A 21,642-nucleotide genomic window follows, 5' to 3' on the forward strand; every position below is an offset into this window, starting at 1 on the left:
GCGGGGTCCTTCCAGGGGCCCCTGGAGCTGGAAGGGGCCCATAGAGTGTTGGTGAGGAGGCCCAAGGCTATCGAGCCTCCGCGGGCGGTGCTGGTGCGGTTCCATCGGTTCGTCGATCGGGAGTGTGTGCTCAGGTGGGCCAAGAAGGAGAGGAGCAGCAGGTGGGAGAACGCGGAGGTTCGGATATATCAGGACTGGAGTGCGGAGGTGGCGAAGAGGAGGGCCAGGTACAATCGAGCGAAGGCGGTGCTGCACAGGAAGGGGTTGAAGTTTGGCATGTTGCAGCCGGCGCGACTGTGGGTTACCTACGAGGACCGGCACCATTATTTTGAGTCTCCGGAGGAGGCGTGGGCCTTTGTTCAGGCCGAGAAGCTGAACACAGACTGAGGGTCGGGATGGGCAATTGGGGACTGCGGTGGGTATGTTATGCCTATTTATGGTTCGGGGAGGGGGCCTTTGCATTGTTTTGGGATTCTTTTTCTCTGTGTTTTTCTCTTTCGGGTTGGGGAGGGTGGATGGGGCGGGTTGGGCACTGTTTTGGTTGGTGGCGGGGCCTGGTAGGTGGAGAGCGCGGGATTTTTTTCCCGCGCCGAAGACTGGGGGGGCAGGACCGGGGCTGGGAAGCGAGGATTGTTTCCCGTGCTTAGAACGGAGGGGGAGAGCCTGTGAATGGGGAGCGGGAGAGGCGGGTGTGCCACACAATGGGAGGAGTCGAAGGGGAGGCGGGAGTGGCCGGGGTCAGCAGGAGTCAGCTGATTTGCGGAAGTGCAATGGGGGGAGTAAACCAGATAGGATGGGTCCTAGCCGGGGGTGGGGGGCGGGGGGGGGGGGGGATCGAGTTGCTGCTGCTAAGATCAAGGAGGAGCTGGAGCGAGTGGGGTGGGTCGAGACGGGGTATGCCGCTGTGGGGAACGGGCCGGGTGTGGGGTGCGGGCATGTGGCTGGCCGAGGAGGGGTCATGGCTAGTCGGCGGGGGAGGGGGGGCGGGCAGCCCCCTGATCCGGCTGATAACCTGGAATGCAAGGGGACTGAATGGGCCGGTTAAGCGGGCCCGCGTGTTCGCGCACCTGAAGGGGCTCAAGGCGGATGTGGTTATGCTCCAGGAGACACACTTGAAGGTGTCAGACCAGGTAAGACTGAGGAAAGGATGGGTAGGTCAGGTGTTTCACTCGGGGCCAGATGCCAAAAATCGAGGGGTGGCAATCTTGGTGGGAAAGAAGGTGTTATTCGAGGCGTCGAGCATTGTGGCAGATAATGGCGGGAGGTACATATTGGTAAGTGGTAAGTTGCAGGGAGAGAGGGTGGTACTGGTGAATGTGTATGATCCGAACTGGGACGATGCGGGTTTTATGCGGCGTATGTTGGGTCGGATCCCAGACTTGGAAGTGGGGGGGCCTGATAATGGGGGGAGACTTTAACACGGTGTTCGATCCTGCACTGGATCGCTCCAGGTCTAGGATGGGTAGGAAGCCGGCGGCGGCTAGAGTGTTGAGGGGATTTCTGGACCAAATGGGAGGGGTGGACCTTTGGAGATTTGCAAGGCCGGGGGCTAGGGAATTTTCATTAAAAAAAATCTATTCAGCTCTGTCTTGAAAATGTTCGAAAGCTCTGCTTCCACTGCCTTTTGAAGGAGGGAGTTCCAGAGACACGCGACCCTCTGCGAGAAAGGAATCTCCTCATTTCTTTCTTAAATGAGCGACCCTTGTCTTTAAACAGTATGGGGAAATATTGAAACTCAATTTAAAACAGAGTCTGTGTGAAAGGATACTGTGGGAACACATCAGCTTTTCAGACTCCAGACCACAAGTGTGACATTGTAACAATTTAAGCACAACCAGTTATTTAGATACAAGTTTACATGCTGGTATGGAGCACCAATCAGAAGTCACAATTCAGCATGTTTAAGACATTATAAAGCAATGAAGGGGCGGCACCAAAAACATGCAGGTATAAAACCCTTTGTACATGTGGTGCTTTTCTCTTTCCATTGTTCTCTTTCTTTTGCTCTTCTGGCCCTTTTGTTTCTCTTGTTTATATTTGAAACTGTACTAACCAAGTTTTGCCCTAAATTCAATCTCAACCTACCACCGGAACCTGACTCTCATTAGAAAATAAGAGATCCCACAAACAGTGACCCTTGGTGCTAGATTCTCTGACAAGAGGAACCATCCTCTCCACATCCATCCTGTCACTATCCCTCAGGAGCTTAAATTGTGCTGTGAGGTGCCAGAGTACAAAATTCCTAATTGCACTATTTTAGCAGATATTAGACTATATCTACAAGGATTAAGTAATTGTACATTAGAATTTCACGTTGTTTCATATATTGGTGTAAAGCAGACTTATGAATTCTTTATGTCACATAATTAGTGTAATTACTTTTATGGCTGTTCAGAATAACATGGGTGCTCCAAGCAAGCTTTGCAAGACAACCAACAAAATTTTAGACATTGTTAGCATGAGGATTATATCAAGTTTTTCTTTCAAATGTCTCTGACTGGTGCCCATGACTGAATTAATAACACAGTGGTTTTATTAATGTTATCGTCATCAACATCAAAATAATACTTCCCAAAATGAATCACAAAAACACTTTAAATTGATGCCTATAAGTTATTAAACTCTCTTCCGCCTCATGACCAGTGCCGAGAAAGACTGGATGCTTCTCTCAATTAGATGGGAAGAAGAGAGAGTGAGACTAGGCCACAAAGGGAATCGAGTAGCTGCATCATATTTGCAAAGAACCACTCAAAAATGGCCCTCGATTGCTATGGCTGCGCAAAATCGGGACTGGTGAAAAAGTGGACAATTATCCAGCACAACAGAATTCTATTGCATTTTCTCATTGGTTACATCAAATTAGAAAGTACATGCTATGCAATTTAAAGTTTGATTAAAAAAAGTATGTTCTGAATTTTTTCAAAACATTTATCCCACCAAGGGGACCAAACACGGTATCAGACCTCATGCCAGTGGGCGGAGGCCTGGGAGGCATGTTACCAATGGGGTGGCCTGTTGGAAGTTGCCAAATCGAGGGTAGCAGCTTGCCTTCCAGTCAAAGAGCTGATCATATTCAGCCATGTCACTGATAGAAATGGACACTGCCAAGACTGCTGGAAGAAGCAGAGGACACTTCTATTCCGTGGCACCCTTGAAAGCAAAGTAAGATTTTTTTTTACTGTCCTAGGGTAGGCTGAGGAGAGAGGAATGCACTTTGATTAACAGTGACACAGCTGAGAGGCTGGCCATGGGTCAAGGAGCAGCCATATTGCAGGTTCCCTTTCTGCCCAGGAATCCCAAATGCACATGATGAGACGGTAGGAGTTATTGCACAAAGCATGTTTGTCGTGGTTGGCTGACACTGTGGTTCATTCGGATCATCAACCATTCAGTCAAATGCAGGTTTATGGCAAAAGTCAAAATGGCTTTACCTGGCAGTTGTTTCACATAGCAACCTCAAGTCCCAAAGCCAGTAAAATGCCAGAAGGTTTGGGAAGGGTTGGTAATTGTTCAGTTAACTCTTTAATTGGCTGCCTGCTTCCCAGTCAGCAGGTTCCTACAAAAGCAGAGGGTCCTGCTGTTGGGAGTATTGGTCAGGCTCCCTTCCTGATGACATCTGCCGGTATCTTATAAGGTTTTGCACCTCACAGCCTGTCTTCAGAACGCTGGTAAAAACACTTGTTGGCTTGTTAAATATATATGTATGTTTTTTTAATTATTTGAAATGAAGAACTCGATAGATTTTGTTATTTATTTTCAAAGAAATGACAGAAGAGAGTACTTACTTTCCTGATATAGCATCACATACTGTTTCCCCAAATTCACACAATGGTGGGGTGGTAGTAGGTAAGACACAAGGCATGTTTGTAGGGGCTGCTTGACAATATGGTTTGCTAGGATCATCAACCTTCCAGTCAAGCGCAGTTTTGTGACAACAGTCAAGAGGCTCGATCCTTCCATTCCTTCTTACACAATCGTCCCTTTTATTTCTCGAACAAGAACCTGTGCAAAGGAAATAGTTTGTGTCAATGAGCAAAATCTATTCCACTATTAGTGCAAAGTCATAATTTAAACTGGAATTGACTTTTCTCAAGGTCTTAAAGGCTAAACTCAATCAAAGGTGAGTGCTTGCTCCAGCTACGCGAAGGGGGAAGATTGAGAAGAACGCTAAAAGCTGACAAGCGGTTGAATAGCATTAAAACCACAAGTTTATCAATTTCCTTCTAACGGCCCAACATTAATGTGGCCGAGAAACTTTCAAACTTAAATCTATGTTTCATAAAGGTTTACAGCTATGCACCGAGCTGCTCTTTGCGAGACAAATCAAAACATGATATTGTGCTGTGCGATGCTTCTTTAAATCAGCAATCCCTCATTAAATTAACATCGTAATTGATGTTGCTTCTTGACATACCCCAATCTCCAACCTCCCTTTCCTCTCCAATTGGTTGTCACCTCCCAAATCCATGCCTATCTTTCCTGGAACTCCATGTTTGAATCCTTTCCAGTCAGCCTTCTGTCTCGACAGATTATTGATTTATTAAAATCACCAATGACAAGCTCCTGTGACAAAGATAAACTATCCCGCCTCATTCTTCTTGACCCGCCCGCAGCCACATGATTTCCTATATTATCTTCCTCCAATGCCTTTCCACTGGTCTCCAGCTACATGGCCCCATTCTTACATATCCAATCCAGAGTATCACATGCAATGGCTTCTCTTCCCACTTTCACACCATTATCTTTGGTGATCCGTTTGGATCTCCCCGTGGCCACTTCCTATGTCCCATCTACATGCTGTCCCTTGGCGTCATCATCTGATGACAGAGCATTAGCTTTCACATTTACTCGGGTTTCACCCAGCTCTGGCTTATCACTACCTCTCTTAACTCCTCTGCTGCTAAATGATTAGACTACTTATCTGACATCCAGTGCAGGATGAGCAGAAATTTCCTGCAATTAAATACTGAGGAGACTGCTGCCATTGATTTCAGTCTCCGTTCCAAATTCCGTTGCTTAACTACTGACTCCATTACTCTCCCTGGCAACAGTTTGAAACAAAACCAGAAAACAGATTACAATCTTTCTGTCATGTCGAAGCCCAAGATAAGCTCCTGACCACAAGTTCACATCAAACAAAGGCTGCCGATCATCACTTGACTTCATCTTGTCTCAACATATATGCTACTGAAACCCTCAATCATGCCTTTGTTACCTCTATAGCTGATTCTTCAACACGCTCTAGGCTAGAATCCCACCTTCTATCCACCTGAGTTGATACAAAGGTCTGGTGCCACTACCTTAATCATAGAATTTACAGTGCAGAAGCAGGCCATTCGGCCCATTGAGTCTGCACTGGCTCTTGGAAAGAGCACCTTACCAAAGAACATCCACACCTCCACCCTATCCCCATTAGCCAGTAACCCCACAGTAACCCCATCCAACACTAAGGGCAATTTTGGACACTAAGGGCAATTTAGCATGGCCAATCCACCTAACCTGCACATCTTTGGACTGTGGGAGGAAACCGGAGCACCCGGAGAAAACCCACGCACACACGGGGCGAACGTGCAGATTCCGCACAGACAGTGACCCAAGCAGGGAATTGAATCTGGGACCCTGGAGCTGTGAAGCAATTGTGCTAACTACTATGCTACCGTGCTGCCCACATTAATTCCTGTTCACCTGCCATCCCTGTGCTTGCTGACTTACATCGGCTCCCAGTGAAGCACCATCCTGATTTACAAATACTCTTCCGTATTGTAAAATCTCTTCATGTCCCTATTCTCTCTCCCCGCAGCCCGCCCCCCACTCCCACCATAATCTTGTAATCTCCTCCTGTCCCAGAGAACCCTCGGAAATACCTGTGCACATCTAAATCTGACCTGTTGAGCATTCCCGACTTTGATCACTGCACCATTGGGGGTCATGCCTGTAGCTGTTCTGGAATTCCTCCATTTACCTCAGCTCCTCACTATCTCACTCTCCTCCTTTGAGACACTTATTAAAACCTCCTCTTTGACCATGTTTTGGGTCATCTGACTGAATATCTTATGTGGCTTGTGATGTGTTAGGCAGGTTGGTTCGATGTGGACTGCACTCAATGCAGGGAAGTTAGAAACAGACGTCTAACACAGGAGAAGATCCAACACTGTTTTATTCAACTAGATGAACTACTGTACATATTCAGCTGTGGGTCGACACTACTGATCTGACTAGTGACCTTGTAATAGCCTGACCAGACGTACTAGCTACCGCATGGTGTTTGTGCTTGTTAGCTCGTGGACTCTGACCGTTTCAGTAGCTGGGTCCCGAGAGAGCAGGAAACCTAGTGCCCTCTGGCTTTATAGTGGTAGTGTCCTGTCTGGTGATTGGCTGTGCTGTGTTGTATGCTTACTGGTCATCCTAAGTGTCAATCACTGCCTGTCTGCATCTCATTATATACATGAGTGGATATTATGACAGCTTGGTGTCATATTTTGTTTTATCATGCTGTGTGAAGCATCCTGGAATGTTCTCCTAATTTAAAGACACTGTATAGAAAGAAGTTGCTGATGCTGTTGTAGCTTACATTATGATAATATTTCATACCACATTGTCCTTGGGTGTTATCCAAGAAGTAGTGTTCTGACATTTTAATCCTGAAATTGTGACGATGAACAATGAGAGTGGTTCGAATGTCAGGGATAGAAATGGTCACTCCACGACAATGTTTTGTAATGTTAAATCCTTTTGCATGATATGGAATCCTCACTGCCACTCCATTTACAGTTACCTATCAGGAGAATTGACGGAAAGCATGTTAATAATCATTTGACAATTCCGTTTGCGAGGAACCTATTCCCAAATTATGTCACAGCGATGATAATAATCAGGTCTTGTCAGCCAGTAATCAAGATTTTTGCAGAAAGAACAGAATTCTGGAACCATAGAAAAATTATGGCGTAGAGAAAAGCCATTCAACCCATCATGTCTGCGCCAGCCAAAAAAGGGAAAAAGAAACTATCCGTTCATTTTAATCTCACTTTCCAGCATCTGGTCCTTCATCTTGCAGGTTACAGCACTTCAAATGCAGCTCCAGGTACCTTGTGTTCAGCCTCATCCACCAACTTAGGCAGTGAATTCCCATTGCGTGTAAAAGCCTTTCCTCAGCGTTTGGACTCCGCATCACCTGGTATTTGGGTGCTACGGGTGCCGTTACACGGCAAAAACTGTGTTGAATGAACATGCATATACTTCTGCCACAATCACATGAGACATCATCTTGGTGTGGGCAGTAGTATGGCACAGCTAACATCCATGAGATGCATGCAGAGCAGGAAGTTTGTGACTTCAAACTGTGTGCAATGCTGATTTGATGCCAATAGCACCATTTGGAACTCAGAAACTGCAGCCAACACCCTTTCTTAATCTCACACCTCCTCCACTCCCTCCCAGCAGCACTAATAATAATAATAATAATCTTTATTGTCACAGGTAGGCTTACATTAACACTGCAATGAAGTTACTGTGAAGCCCCTAGTCACCACATTCCGGCGCCTGTTCGGGTACACATAGGGAGAATTCAGAATGTCCAAAATACCTCATAGCACGTCTTTCAAGACTTGTGGGAGGAAACTGGAGCACCCAGAGGAAACCCACGCAGACACGGGGAGAACGTGCAGACTCCGCACAGACAGTGACCCAAGCCGGGAATCGAACCTGGGACTCGGGATGCTGTGAAGCAACAGTGCTAACCACCATGCTACCATGCCGTCCTCTATGTAAAAGGAGTATCAATTACATACAGCGTCCTTGTTTATCGATTTCTGTGGGCTGTTCCACAGCTTTAATTCTGCAAGTGTTTGCTGCTATAGTTGCTTCAATTTGCAAAAGTCTACATTATTGGCTTTCCGCGTCAGTAAATATGCATACAGAAAAAAAGCAAAGGATGGATGCAGCACAAAGTTAACTCTGCACACACACATATTCAACCCGATCTCAAAAGGTCCTCATGCTGAATCAGTGTGAGGATCCCATTAAAAATTCTATCTGAGAGGAAGCAAACCTCTCAAGATGATGCTGGCATTTAGTGCTATATAGCCCCCATCATATATATTAGGGCCATGGACCCACATCAACTTAAACAGAGTTCAGGCTACCCAACTATTCTATTCAACTAGCAGCCTTAAAGCTGCCACAGAGAGGAATCCTTTATCAACTGGGCTATAGATACGAACTCAGTTCTCAGAATTTACTGCTTTGGCTTCGCCAGACATCAATCTTCAATGAATGAGAGAAGAATCGAATCAAACCAGAATCTTGACACTGACTAATAATTATGTAGTGTTGCTCCGCATGTCTAGACACACATTAGTACTCACCATTGTTCTTCTTTTAGTTGAAAAATGGATGACATTTCCATTGTAGTTAATAATTAGTATTTTGGGGCAGGACCTGCGTCTTGGTGGAATGCAATGATAATTGTCGATAATCACAGAAAAATTGTATCTTGGCAATACTTCTTGCACAAGAACATATGAACAATTGTCAAAGAAGTTATAGTGTAGCCCATCAAAGGTACGGTAATGTGAACCTCCCCATACTTGACATTCGCCTAAAATGAAAAAGAAAATGCAATTAAGATTCAGTTAATAATCATAACCGATGTAAATATCTTTCCTGTTGGAACTTAATGAAAGATGATTTTGAATTAATCAAAGAAGTACCTACAGTCACATTCCCATGTTGAACAGCAGCCATTTTCAGTTGCGACACTGACGGGTTCTAACCCACTGTAACATGTAGGTTTCACAGGCCGTTCACAGGCAACATTTGCAATTTCATATGTTTGTGCTATAACACAAGTAAAGGTCGCACAGTTCTCTCGCCATGTTTCATTGCACTGGGAAAAGATAACAAACAAATTAATACATCAGCAAGCATTCCAATTAGCTGAACCGTTCTGTTGTCATTTTCATGTTGTTGCATGTGAAAAGAAAGACAATTCTGTGTGTCTTATCTGGGTGTTTAACTATAACAATTCAAAGAAGCCTTAGCATCACTTGGGCGGCACGATAGCACAGTGGTTAGCACTGTTGCTTCACAGCGCCAGGGACCCGGGTTCGATTCTGGCCTTGGGTGACTGTCTGTGTGGAGTTTGCATGTCCTCCCCGTGTCTGCGTGGGTTTCCTCCCGGTGCTCCGGTTTCCACCCAAATTCCAAAGATGTGCAGGCTCGACGTATTGGCTATGATAAAAATTGCCTCTTCGTGTCCAAAGATGTGCAGGTTAGGTGGGGTTACAGGATAGGGTGGGGGAGTGGGTGCTCTTTCAGAGGGTCATACAGATTCGATGGCCTGAATAGCCTCCTTCTGTACTGTAGGAGTTCTATGATTCTATGAGGTAGGTTTCTATGATTCCTACATGCGGTTTACTATGAAGTTAACTTGGAAAGCAAGCATTCAGTTTGCTGTATTAATATTTGGGTTGTGCTAAACATGTCATGGTGAAATGTAACATGCCTGTAGCACCTTCATCAATTCAGACAGATGGAAGAGCAAATATCAAAGTTTCCTAATTTGGTCGGCCTAGTCACCATTAATAGTTGAAAGTATTTAAAACTAGTGGTGGCAAAAACGTAGCAGAGACGTAAGGTGAAGAATACAGGTAAAAATGAGTTGAAGAGATGATTGTGTGTTTTTGGTGAGAGTAAACGTCCAAGTGGGATTGCTTCCATTACAACAGTGACTGATAACAAACATCGCAAAAACATCAGCCACAACATAAAGTTTGAAGTACCTTTAATCCAGGAAAATGTTCACCAAGATACTTCACAGGAGAAGCATAACTGAACAAAAGTTGACAATAATAACAGGAGTGATTAATACTAGATTGGTTCGAGATGTAACTTTTAGTGAAGCTCTTAAAGAAGGAGATTGAGATGACAAGGGCATGATTCCAGAACATAGGATCTAGACAGATGAAGGGACCAATGATGGGGTGAAGGGAATGGGGATATGTTAGAGGCAAGAGTTGGAGGAATGGGAAGATTGCAAATTTTTGTAGGGCTGGAGGAGGTTACAGAGACGGGAAGGGGTAAATCAGGAAGGAGTTTGAACATGAGGATGAAAAATGGATACTTCAGGCACTGATGAAGCAAGGGCCCACGTAGAGTCAGCAATCACAGGGGTGTTGGGTAAGCAAGGCTTGATGTGAGGTGCCGGCGTTGGACTGGGGTGAGCACAGTACGAAGTCTTACAACACCAGGTTAAAGTCCAACAGGTTTGTTTCGATGTCACTAGCTTTCGGAGCGCTGCTCCTTCCTCAGGTGAATGAAGAGGTATGTTCCAGAAACACATATATAGACAAATTCAAAGATGCCAACCAATGCTTGGAATGCGACCATTAGCAGGTGATTAAATCTTTACAGATCCAGAGATGGGGTAACCCCAGGTTAAAGAGGTGTGAATTGCATCAAGCCAGGACAGTTGGTAGGATTTTGCAGGCCAGATGGTGGGGGATGAATGTAATGTGACATGAATCCCAGGTCCCGGTTGAGGCCGCACTCATGTGTGTGGAACTTGGCTATAAGTTTCTGCTCGGCGATTCTGCGTTGTTGCGCGTCCTGAAGGCCGCCTTGGAGAACGCTTACCCGGAGATCAGAGGCTGAATGCCCTTGACTGCTGAAGTGTTCGCCGACTGGAAGGGAACATTCCTGCCTGGTGATTGTTGCGCGATGTCCGTTCATTCGTTGTCGCAGCGTCTGCATGGTCTCGCCAATGTACCACGCTTCGGGACATCCTTTCCTGCAGCGTATGAGGTAGACAATGTTGGCCGAGTCGCACGAGTACGTACCACGTACCTGGTGGGTGGTGTTCTCGCGTGTAATAGTGGTATCCATGTCAATGATCTGGCACGTCTTGCAGAGATTGCCATGGCAGGGTTGTGTGGTGTCTTGGTCACTGTTCTGAAGACTGGGTAGTTTGCTGCAAACAATGGTTCGTTTGAGGTTGCGCGGTTGTTTGAAGGCAAGTAGTGGGGGTGTGGGGATGACCTTGGCAAGATGTTCATCGTCATCAATGACGTGTTGAAGGCTGTGAAGAAGATGACGTAGTTTCTCCGCTCCGGGGAAGTACTGGACGACGAAGGGTATTCTGTCGGTTGTGTCCCATGTTTGTCTTCTGAGGAGGTCGGTGCGGTTTTTCGCTGTGGCGCGTTGGAACTGTCGATCGATGAGTCGAGTGCCATATCCCGTTCGTACGAGGGCATCTTTCAACGTCTGTAGATGTCTGTTACGCTCCTCCTCGTCTGAGCAGATCCTGTGTATACGGAGCGCTTGTCCATAGGGGATGGCTTCTTTAATGTGTTTAGGGTGGAAGTTCCGCACACATGAGTGCGGCCTCAACCGGGACCTGGGATTCATGTCACATTACATTCATCCCCCACCATCTGGCCTGTGAAATCCTACCAACTGTCCTGGCTTGATGCAATTCACACCTCTTTAACCTGGGGTTACCCCATCTTTGGATCTGTAAAGATTTAATCACCTGCTAATGGTCGCATTCCAAGCATTGTTTGACATCTTTGAATTTGTCTATATACATGTTTCTGGAACATACCTCTTCATTCACCTGATGTGAGGTGGACAGGGGAAGTAGAGATCTGGATGAGCTTAAGTTTATAGAAGGTGGAAGATAGGAGACCAGTCAGGATAGTTTTGAAAGAGTTGAGTCCAGAGGTAATAGAAGCACTGGTGAAAGTTTCCATAACCAAGAGCTGAATCAGAGGCACATCAAGTGATAATGAACAACACTGGTGATGGAGGGAAAATGGTTTAGGAGCGCAGTTACAGGTCAAGTAGGTCACTAAGGGTCTGAACAGGCTGGTTCAGCCTGTGACAATGACTAGGGACAGACATGGGATATGCAACAAACACTACTGCTGTATAAACGAAAGTGGTCCACTTATTTCAAATATAATTGTCTTCAAGTATTAGGTCACTTACGAGAAATTAGTCAGAATATAGTTACCTTTCTTGGCGGGTCAGAATTACAGAAACATTCTTCATGCGGGGTAGTTGTGGAGACAGCCGTAGTTGTGGAGATAGGAGTGGTTGTGGAGACAGTCGTAGTTGTGGAGACAGGGGTAGTTGTGGAGACAGTCGTAGTTGTGGTTGGCGGGGTTGTGGAGACAGGGGTAGTTGTGGAGACAGTTGTAGTCGTGGTTGGCGGGGTTGTGACTTCGCTTGGCTCACAGCAAACTCTAATTCTGTAGTCAAAACAGATAAACGAGCTAGGAGCTGGTGAGTGGCATACCAATCCGTCATTCAAGTCACATGACACAATGTCCCCAGTTTGATTAATTGGAGACCCAGGGAACCTGAGGGCTTCACATTGAATATGAGCAATCTTGTCTGTAGCAAGACTACACACAGTGTTACGAATTGGATCCAACGGTTCACGATCCAGAACGTCACGTGAAAGGGTTGGAGTGTAGTTATTAACCCAGCCTGACCACACGCCATTGCAAGGAACCTCTGCAAAATAAAGGAGAACACAACAATTATCACGGTAAGAAATAAAAGATAATTGCTACGGTATTTTCAAAAGCTCATTTTGTTTCACCTACAAAGCTATGAAATGACAATCATAGAACATACAGTGCAGAAGGAGGCCATTCGGCCCATCGCGTCTGCACCGCCCCACTTAAGCCCTCACTTCCACCCTATCCCCGTAACCCAATAACCCCTCCTAACCTTTTTTTTTCTTTTTTTTTGGTCACTAAGGGCAATTTATCATGGCCAATCCACCTAACCTGCACGCCTTTGGAAACCGGAACACCCGGCAGAAACCCACACAGACACGGGGAGAACGTGCAGACTCCGCACAGACAGTGACCCAGCGGAGATTCTAACCTGAGACCCTGGAGCTGTGAAGCCACAGTGCTATCCACTTGTGCTACCGTGCTGCCCTGTACAATCGTTTGTAAAAGTTACAGTACTTTGGTATACCTCTCTCAATCAATAATTTGACACTATTGATTTGTAGACACAGGTATAATCAGAAAATAAGCAATTGTAATCTAATAGCTGCAGTGCTCCTTTGATACTTAAAGATATGCATATGTATTTCCTCTACTAATATCAGAAAAATGTTAACAACAGTGTGATTTGGGAAAGTGGGAATCTGAAACGTTACAGCGTTCTGACATACTTTGGGGCACAAAAGCATTGATCCTTGCAACAAAGTGTATTGCAGACATCAGTGAATAAGCACTGATCAGTAGAGGCTGATAGAGAGTGTGGTGATCCACTGTAATAGGAGATGTAAGGTAGGACCTGCACTTCAGGTTCGCTGGTAGCTTCTGCCGGCTGGCTCCGCCCAGGGAGAACTGTATAAATATGCATGACCTCCAGTGCCCTGCCATTTAGCCAGCTGCAGCAGGAGGCCTCGCATCTGACTGTAATAAAGCCACAGTTGTACCCAACTTTAGTCTTTGTGCAATTGATCGTGCATCATAGAGAATGCACAAAGATACACTTGTGGCTTTGTATTTTTAAGTCAGGGACACCTAGAGACAAGAGTCATGAGCATCTGCTGCTTCTTGACTACCACTGTTAGAAATGTCAGGCTCAGCTCATTTCACTATTACTTGGTTCCCCAAAAGATGTTGTTCCAAGAACAAATTGATTAATTGTCATTTCCAGAGAGACCCCCCCCCCCCACTGAAGACTTTCCTAAGGTGGAGGCCATGAGGTGGTGGGGCGGGGGTGGGGGGAGGAGAGAGAGAGCAGACTGGGTGTTTATCTAAAGCAGACCGCACTGAAAGAGTCAACAAACCTCAGTGGAGATGATACTAATGAATTGGGCCAAAATAGCAGCTGCAAACATTGCAAAGAATAGAATTGTGGTTAGGAAGCAAAAATGCCACCAACTGTTTAACTCGAGCAATTTGCTCTAATGCTCATTGGTAAGAAATACAACAATCGCAATTATTTCCCAGAACTATAGGAAGGATGAGAAAGATCTATATCAGATATGTAGGTGCCATGAGAGCCTATCCTAACTTGAATACAGACATTATAAGAACACAACATGGTGGCAGTGATGCAATGACAGTTGGCAGCAAGATTAAGTAGTGGCTCGACATGGTGAACAGCTTTAGATGACGTTAGATTGCTTGAGAAGAACCTCAATGTTTGGGGCAGATTGTAGCAGTGTGGGAAACTAATTAACTAAGTGAAGATGGCTGGGCAGGTGATGTGCCATAGCTGCATGATGTGGGAGCTGTAGAGACCATTGCGTTCTGCAGTGACCACATCTGCAGCAAGTCTTGTAACTCTGGAATTTCAGCTCAAGAGTTGAGCAAGAGTCTGAGCTTTGGACACTGTGGCACATCAGGGAGGGGGAGAGTTACCTGGGCACTGTGTTTCAGGAGGCAGTCACATCCCAAAGTGTGTCAATTTGACTAGTGGTCAGGGCCAGCAGGGTGTGACTTCAAGTGAGAGGGATCCTGAATTCAGAAATGGAGGAGCCTCAGCTCTTGACCTTCCCTAACAGGTATGAGCTATTTGATCCCTGTGTGGATGAGGAAAAATAAAGTAGGGAGGATGAGCAAGCTGTCCACTGCACCATGGTACAGGTAGCCATTCAAGCAGGGAAAGCAAAAAGAGAAGTGGTAATGGTATGGGATTCCATAATTAGTGAAACTGATAGCAGGAGTTAGAGACCTGTGTGGTATGTTGCCTGCCCGGTGCCAGGGTGAGGGACATCTCTAACTGGCTTGAAAGGATATTGGAAAGGGAGGAGGAGGATTTAGTTGGTATGGTCCATGTTGGGACAAACAACGTAGGCAAGAATAGGAAAGAGAACCTGTTTGGGGAATATCAAGAACGAGGACCAAACTTGAAGAACAGGTCCTCAAGGGTTATAATCTCTGGATTATTACCCAGACCACGTGCAAATTGGCATAGGGATGAGAAAATTAGGGAAGTAAACATGTGGCTGAAAGGGTGGTGCGGGAAAGAGGGGTTCCATTTCATGGGACACTGGCATCAGTATTAGGACAGGATGGATCTGTATCGTTGGAACGGTCTCCACCTAACCAATCTGGGTATGGGACACTGGCATCAGTATTAGGACAGGATGGATCTGTATCGTTGGAACGGTCTCCACCTAACCAATCTGGGACCAGTGCCCTAGTGGAAAAGATAACTAGGGTGACAAGGACTTTAAACTAGTGAATGGTGGGAGGGGGGTGGGGGGTGGGGGGGGGGGGGGGGGGAGGGAGAGGCCAATACAGTTCCAAAAACAAGTAGCAGGGCTAATAGTAAACAAATAGTCAGGAACTGCAGCAAATGGCAAAACTACAAGAAGTATACTGGTTAAACCAAAAGAGAAAATTAATAAACAAACAAATAAAGCATCAGCGGTAAGGGACAGATTTGGGGTCATAGCCCAATTAAGAGTTATATACACTAATGCATGGACTGTAAAGAATAAACTAGATGAGCAGCAGATGGAGATTATTACAGAGACATGGCTGCAGGATGGTCAGGATGGGGAACTAAACATACCTGGTTATAAAGTTTACAGGAGGGACAGGGAAGATGGCAGAGGGGGTGGAGCAGCCTTACTGATTAGAAGTACTATCATCTCAATGGTGAGGGAGGATATAATGAAGGGAAAGCATCTAGTGGAGACCATATGGGTGAAACTGAGGAACAAAAAAGGATTGAAAACTGTAATGGGTGTTGTGATCGACCCCTGGTACCAGTTCTGAGGTGTTAAATTGTGTAAATGCAGAGTAGTATTAATGGTGGATTTTAACTTATACAGAGATTGGGAGAGGCAGACAAGCATCTGCCGAAAAGGTAGTGAATTTTTGGAATGCATCCGGGATAGTTTCCTGCAGCAATATGTTCCAGATACAAGAAGGGGACAGGCAACATTAGATTTAATTATGAGTAATGAGTCAAATTTAATTAGTAGCCTAACAGTGCGTGAACATTTATCAAATAGTGATCACTACATGATGAATTCAGTGTAGCATTTGAAGGTAAAACGTACGATACATTAGAATTTTAGACTTGGGTAAGGCTGACTTTAACAGGATGAGACAGAGACTGTCCATGGTAAACTGGGAAGATCTGTTAATGGGTCATACGATTGAAGATCAGTGGCGAATATTTAAATAAACATTTAATCAGATACAGAGCGGGTATATTTCCCTGAGAGGAAAAAGCCCCACTTCACAAAAAAAAACAGCCATGGTCAACGAAAGAGGTTAGGGACAGCATAAAACTAAAAGAAAGGGCTTACAAAAATGCAAAACACATCACAGATCTGGACGAATGGGATGGATACAAAGACAAGAACAGGGTCACAAAGCAGTTTATTAGAGCTACTAAAAGGGACTCCCCTTTAGTAGCGTGTAGAAGATTGTAGTTTAGTCAGGCAGCATGGTCGGCGCGGGCCTGGAGGGCCGAAGGGCCTGTTCCTGTGCTGTACATTTCTTTGTTCTTTGTTCTTTGATCATGAAAATCAATAAGAATTCTACAGTTATATGAAGGGGAAAAGGGTGGTCAAGAGCAATGTAGGCCCACTAAAAGCTGGAAATGGAGATATTGTCATTGATAATGGGGAAATGGCAGACATGTTGAACAATTAGTTTGCCTCAGTATTTACAGATGAAAAGGAGGATAACTTGCCGGAAATCCCCCTAAAATTAAAAATCAATAGGGGACAGGGATTTAATGCAATTAACACAAGTACAGCATCAGTAACAAGGAAATTAATGGAACTAGAGTGACAAATCCCAGGACCTAATAGTTTTATCTGAGGGCTTTCAAGGAAATAGGGAAGCACATTGTAGATGCCCCACCTATAATCTTTCAGAGGTCCCTAGATTTAGGATTAGGCCCACTGGATTGGAAAATTGCACATGTCACTTCACTTTTTAGCAAGGGTGGAAAGGGGGAAACCAGAGAATTACAGACCAGTTAGCCTAGCATCTGTGGTGGGGAAATTGCTGGAGTCTATAATTGGATGGGATAACTGAACACCTCGAAAAATTTCAGTCAATCGGGGAAAGTCAGCATGGATTTGTAAAGAGGTCATGCCTGACAAATCTTATTGAATTTTTTGAAGTGAGAATGAGATAGTGGACAGGGAAATGTTTATGGATGTTATTTATATGGCCTTCCAGAAGGAATTTGATAAAGTTCCACATAAGAGACTGTTAACTCAGGTGGAAACCCATGAAGTTGAGGGCAGATTATTGACATTGGTAGGAAATTGATTGAGTGGCAGGAGACAGAGAGTGGGGATAATGGGTAATTACTCTAATTGACAGGAGGTGACTTGTGGTGTACCACAGGTATCCGTGACAGGGCCTCAATTAGTCACATTATTAATTAATGACTTGGATGATGGCACAGAAAGTCACATATCCAAATTTCCTGATGATACAAAGTTAGGTGGCATTGCAGACAGCCTAGATGATTGGATTGGATTTGTTTATTATCACGTGTACCGAGGTACAGTGAAAAGTATATTTCTGCGAGCAGCTCAACATATCATTACGTACATGGGAAGAAAAGGGAATTTAAAAAATACATAATAGGGCAGCACAAGGTATACAATGTAACTGCATAAGCACCGGCATCGGATGAAACATACAGGGTGTAGTGTTAATGAGGTCTGTCCATAAGAGGGCAGCACGGTAGCATTGTGGATAGCACAAATGCTTCACAGCTCCAGGGTCCCAGGTTCGATTCCGGCTTGGGTCACTGTCTGTGCGGAGTCTGCACATCCTCCCTGTGTGTGCGTGGGTTTCCTCTGGGTGCTCTGGTTTCCTCCCACAGTCCAAAGATGTGCGGGTTAGGTGGATTGGCCATGCTAAATTGCCCATAGTGTCCAAAATTGCCCTTAGTGTTGGGTGGGGTTACTGGGTTATGGGGATAGGGTGGAGGTGTGGACCTTGGGTGGGGTGCTCTTTCCAAGAGCCGGTGCAGACTCGATGGGCCGAATGGCCTCCTTCTGCACTGTAAATTCTGTGATTCTATGATTTAGGAGACTGGTAACAGCGGGGAAGAAGCTGTTTTTGAGTCTGTTCGTGCGTGTTCTCAGACTTCTGTATCTCCTGCCCGATGGAAGAAGTTGGAAGAGTGAGTAAGCCGGGTGGGACGGGTCTTTGATTATGCTGCCCGCTTTCCCAAGGCAGCAGGAGGTGTAGTTGAAGTCAATGGATGGGAGGCAGGTTTGTGTGATGGACTGGGCGGTGTTCACGACTCTCTGAAGTTTCTTGTGGTCCGGGGACGAGCAGTTCCCATACCAGGCTGTGATGCAGCCAGATAGGATGCTTTCTATGGTGCATCTGTAAAAGTTGGTAAGGGTTAATGTGGACATGCCGAATTTCCTTAATTTCCTGAGGAAGTACAGGCGTTCTTGTGCTTTCTTGGTGGTAGTGTCGACGTGGATGGACCAGGACAGATTTTTGGAGATGTGCACCCCTAGGAATTTGAAACTGCTAACCATCTCCACTTTGGCCCGTTGATGCTGACAGGGGTGTGTACAGTATTTTGCTTCCTGAAGTCAATGACCAGCTCTTTAGTTTTGCCGGCATTGAGGGAGAGATGTGTCGCTACACCACTCCACGAGGTTCTCAATCTCCCTCCTATATTCTGACTCATCGTTATTCGAGATCCGGCCCACTATGGTCGTATCGTCAGCAAACTTGTAGATGATTGCAGAAATTTGCAAGGAAACATTGACAGACTAGGTGAATGGGCAAAACTGTGGCAGATGGAATTCAATGTAAAGAAGTGTGATGTTATCCAATTTGGACCAAAAAGGGATAGAGCAGAGTACTTTCTAAATGGAAAGAGGTTAGATATAGTGGATGTCCAAAGAGACGTGGGGCTTCAGGTGCATAAATCCTTAAAATGCCACAAAAAAGAGCAGAAAATAATCAAAACTGCTAAGGGAATACTTGTCTTTATATCTGGAGGATTGGAGTATAAAGGCACAGAAGCTATACTGCAGCTATACAAAACCCTGGTTAGACCCCACTTGGAGTACTGCGAGCAGTTCTGGGCAGCACAGCTTAGGAAGGATATTTTGGCCTTGGAGGGAGTGCAACAGAGGTTTACTAAAATTATACCTGGACTACTGGGGTTGAGTTACGAGGACAGATTACACAAATTAGGTCTGTTTTCACTCGAATTTAGAAGGTTAAGGGATGATCTGATCGAAATATTCAAGATATTAACAGGGAAAGACAGAGTAGGTAAAGATATACTTATTTACCCTGATTGGAGATTCTAAAGTTAGGGGGCAGTGTCTATGAATTAATGTGATACCATTCAGGAGAGGTGTTCAGAAACACTTCTTCATTCAAAGTCTGGTAGAGGTTTGGAACTCTCTCCCACAAACAGCAGTTGAAGCGAGAACAGTTGTTAACTTTAAATCTGAGACAGAGTTTTATTAAGCAAAGATATTAAGGGATATTAAGCCAAAGGCTGGGAGATGAAGTTAGGCCACAGATCAGCCATGATCTCATTAAATGGCAGGACAGACTCGATGAGATGAATGGCCTACTCCTATTCCTAAGTTCCCTCCTAGATCAACACATCAAGAGCACCAATACCGGGTGTGAACAGACGGAAAGTGCAAGTGACCATGGTATGAGCCAGATCACTAGCGAGTGAGGAAGAGTCGACCAAAACAGAACAAAGAATCCCGTCATAAGAATTGGGCCAGGGACAATTGTGATTATAACACGGGTGACTTTTCTGAACAATAGACTGAATAAAAACCAACCAAAGACATCATTACTCCATGGCATGTTCCCACCACAACTTGTCATTGTGGGTGGAACTTCAGGAAAGTGCACCAAAGCAGCTACAGCAAAACTCACCCCAGGTACTACAGAATAAGGAAGGTCAAAGGGATACTGTCAGAATGTCCACAAAATTCTCCAATTTTCATTGGCATCCAGCTGACCCACTATCCAAACTAAAAATGTTTCTAAAGCATTTTGAGATCGGGCGAGATTCTCCGACCCCCCGCCGGGTCGGAGAATCGTCGGGGGCTGGCGTGAATCCCGCCCCTGCCGGTTGCCGAATTCTCCGGCACCGGAGATTCGGCGGGAGTGGGAATCACGCCGCGCCGGTTGGCGCCCCCCCCCCCGCGATTCTCCATCCCGAATGGGCCGAAGTCCCGCTGCTAGAATGCCTGTCCCGCCGGCGTGGATTAAACCACCTCTCTTACCGGCGGGCTAAGGCGGCGCGGGTGAGCTCCGGGGTCCTGGGGGGGGGGGGGGGGGGCGATCAGGCCCCGGGGGGTGCCCCCACGGTGGCCTGGCCCGTGATCGGGGCCCCTAACGATCTGCGGGCGGGCCTTGGCCGTGGGGGCACTCATTTCCTTCCGCCTTCGCCACGGTCTGCACCATGGCGGAGGCGGAAGAGACTCCCTCTACAGTGCATGCGCGGGGATGCCGTGAGCCGCCGCTAACGCTCTCACGCATGCGCCGCCTGGCAATGTCATTTCCACGCCAGCTGGCGGGGCACCAAAGGCCTTTTCCGCCAGCTGGCGGGGCGGTAATCAGTCCGGCGTGGGCCCAGCCCCTCAAGGTTAGGGCTCGGCCCCCCAAGATGCAGAGGATTCCGCACCTTTGGGGCGGTGCGATGCCAGACTGATTTGCGCCGTTTTTGCCGCCGGTCGGCGGATATCGTGCCGATACCGGAGAATTTTGCCATGGTTTCCTGATTCAGGTATCTCTAAACCAGACAAGCGAGATACAAATTCACCGAGCGATTGGGAATGAAGAGCTACACAGGCCAAACAAGTCAGGATCAACAGAAGAAGAGCTAAAGGATCCCGAAAATATATGGATTACATTGCACTACATTACATTCAGTCACAGCTTAAACCTCTGTATTCATCGACCAGAGTTCATGGCATTTCGATAACGGCCTACAGAATCCATTGACCACATCATCAGCAAATGCAGAGAAAAGGAACTGGACTGTGACTTTTCTAACACAGAGCTACTAGACCTAATTTGTGACATCCTTACAGCTCAGCAATGATTACAGGTGCTAAGTACATCCCCAATTGTTGATCCACTCACCAGAACATTCAAATCAAGAAACTATTCCATCTCTGGAAGAGTTCATGTCTGCCAGACCAGTGCCTGCTCTTACCAGTTCTACTCTTGCAGAAAGTAGAGGGCAAGTTTTAAAACTACAAGAGAAGATGACCAACGTTTACAATAAAAACACTAGTGCAGAACTGTCACGTTTGCAGTTGGGACAACAGTTTTGAATCCAGGACTCCACAGAAGATATGTGGCAACCAGTCGAGGTAAAGAGGATTTGTTCAGAACCAAGATCCTACAAAGTCATTCCACCCAAACGCGTAACAGTGAGGCATAACTGAAGTTAAATCAGATCCATTCCACATCCACAACCACCGTGCAGTCCTATTGCCTCTCGGACATGAGCCCAAAAGCAGCCAGGAACAACATCCAAGAATGGTAATCCCACATGAGCAATGAAAAAAACCTCCAGACAATGTTACTACTACAAGATCTGGGCCCACCAGCAAATTACCTTTTCACTTTAGAGGCTCATAGATTCACCAGTTTGATGCATTCATGC

General features: G+C 45.9%; 1 protein-coding gene across 1 annotated transcript in view; it reads right to left on the reverse strand.

The window, feature by feature from the left end:
- The window catches only part of LOC140387620 (uncharacterized), a 176,173-nt gene that overhangs the window by 16,201 nt on the left and 138,330 nt on the right, over window positions 1-21,642 (reverse strand). Inside the window, exons 91-95 of the mRNA XM_072470813.1 lie at window positions 12,011-12,516; window positions 8,713-8,884; window positions 8,364-8,596; window positions 6,592-6,775; window positions 3,786-4,002 (exon numbers count right to left, since the gene is read on the reverse strand). Of these exons, the coding sequence (XP_072326914.1) occupies window positions 3,786-4,002; window positions 6,592-6,775; window positions 8,364-8,596; window positions 8,713-8,884; window positions 12,011-12,516 (1,312 nt within the window). The remainder of the gene's footprint in view (window positions 1-3,785; window positions 4,003-6,591; window positions 6,776-8,363; window positions 8,597-8,712; window positions 8,885-12,010; window positions 12,517-21,642) is intronic.

The sequence above is a fragment of the Scyliorhinus torazame genome, chromosome 13, assembly GCF_047496885.1.
Source record: "Scyliorhinus torazame isolate Kashiwa2021f chromosome 13, sScyTor2.1, whole genome shotgun sequence".
NCBI classification, from domain to species: Eukaryota; Metazoa; Chordata; class Chondrichthyes; order Carcharhiniformes; family Scyliorhinidae; genus Scyliorhinus; species Scyliorhinus torazame.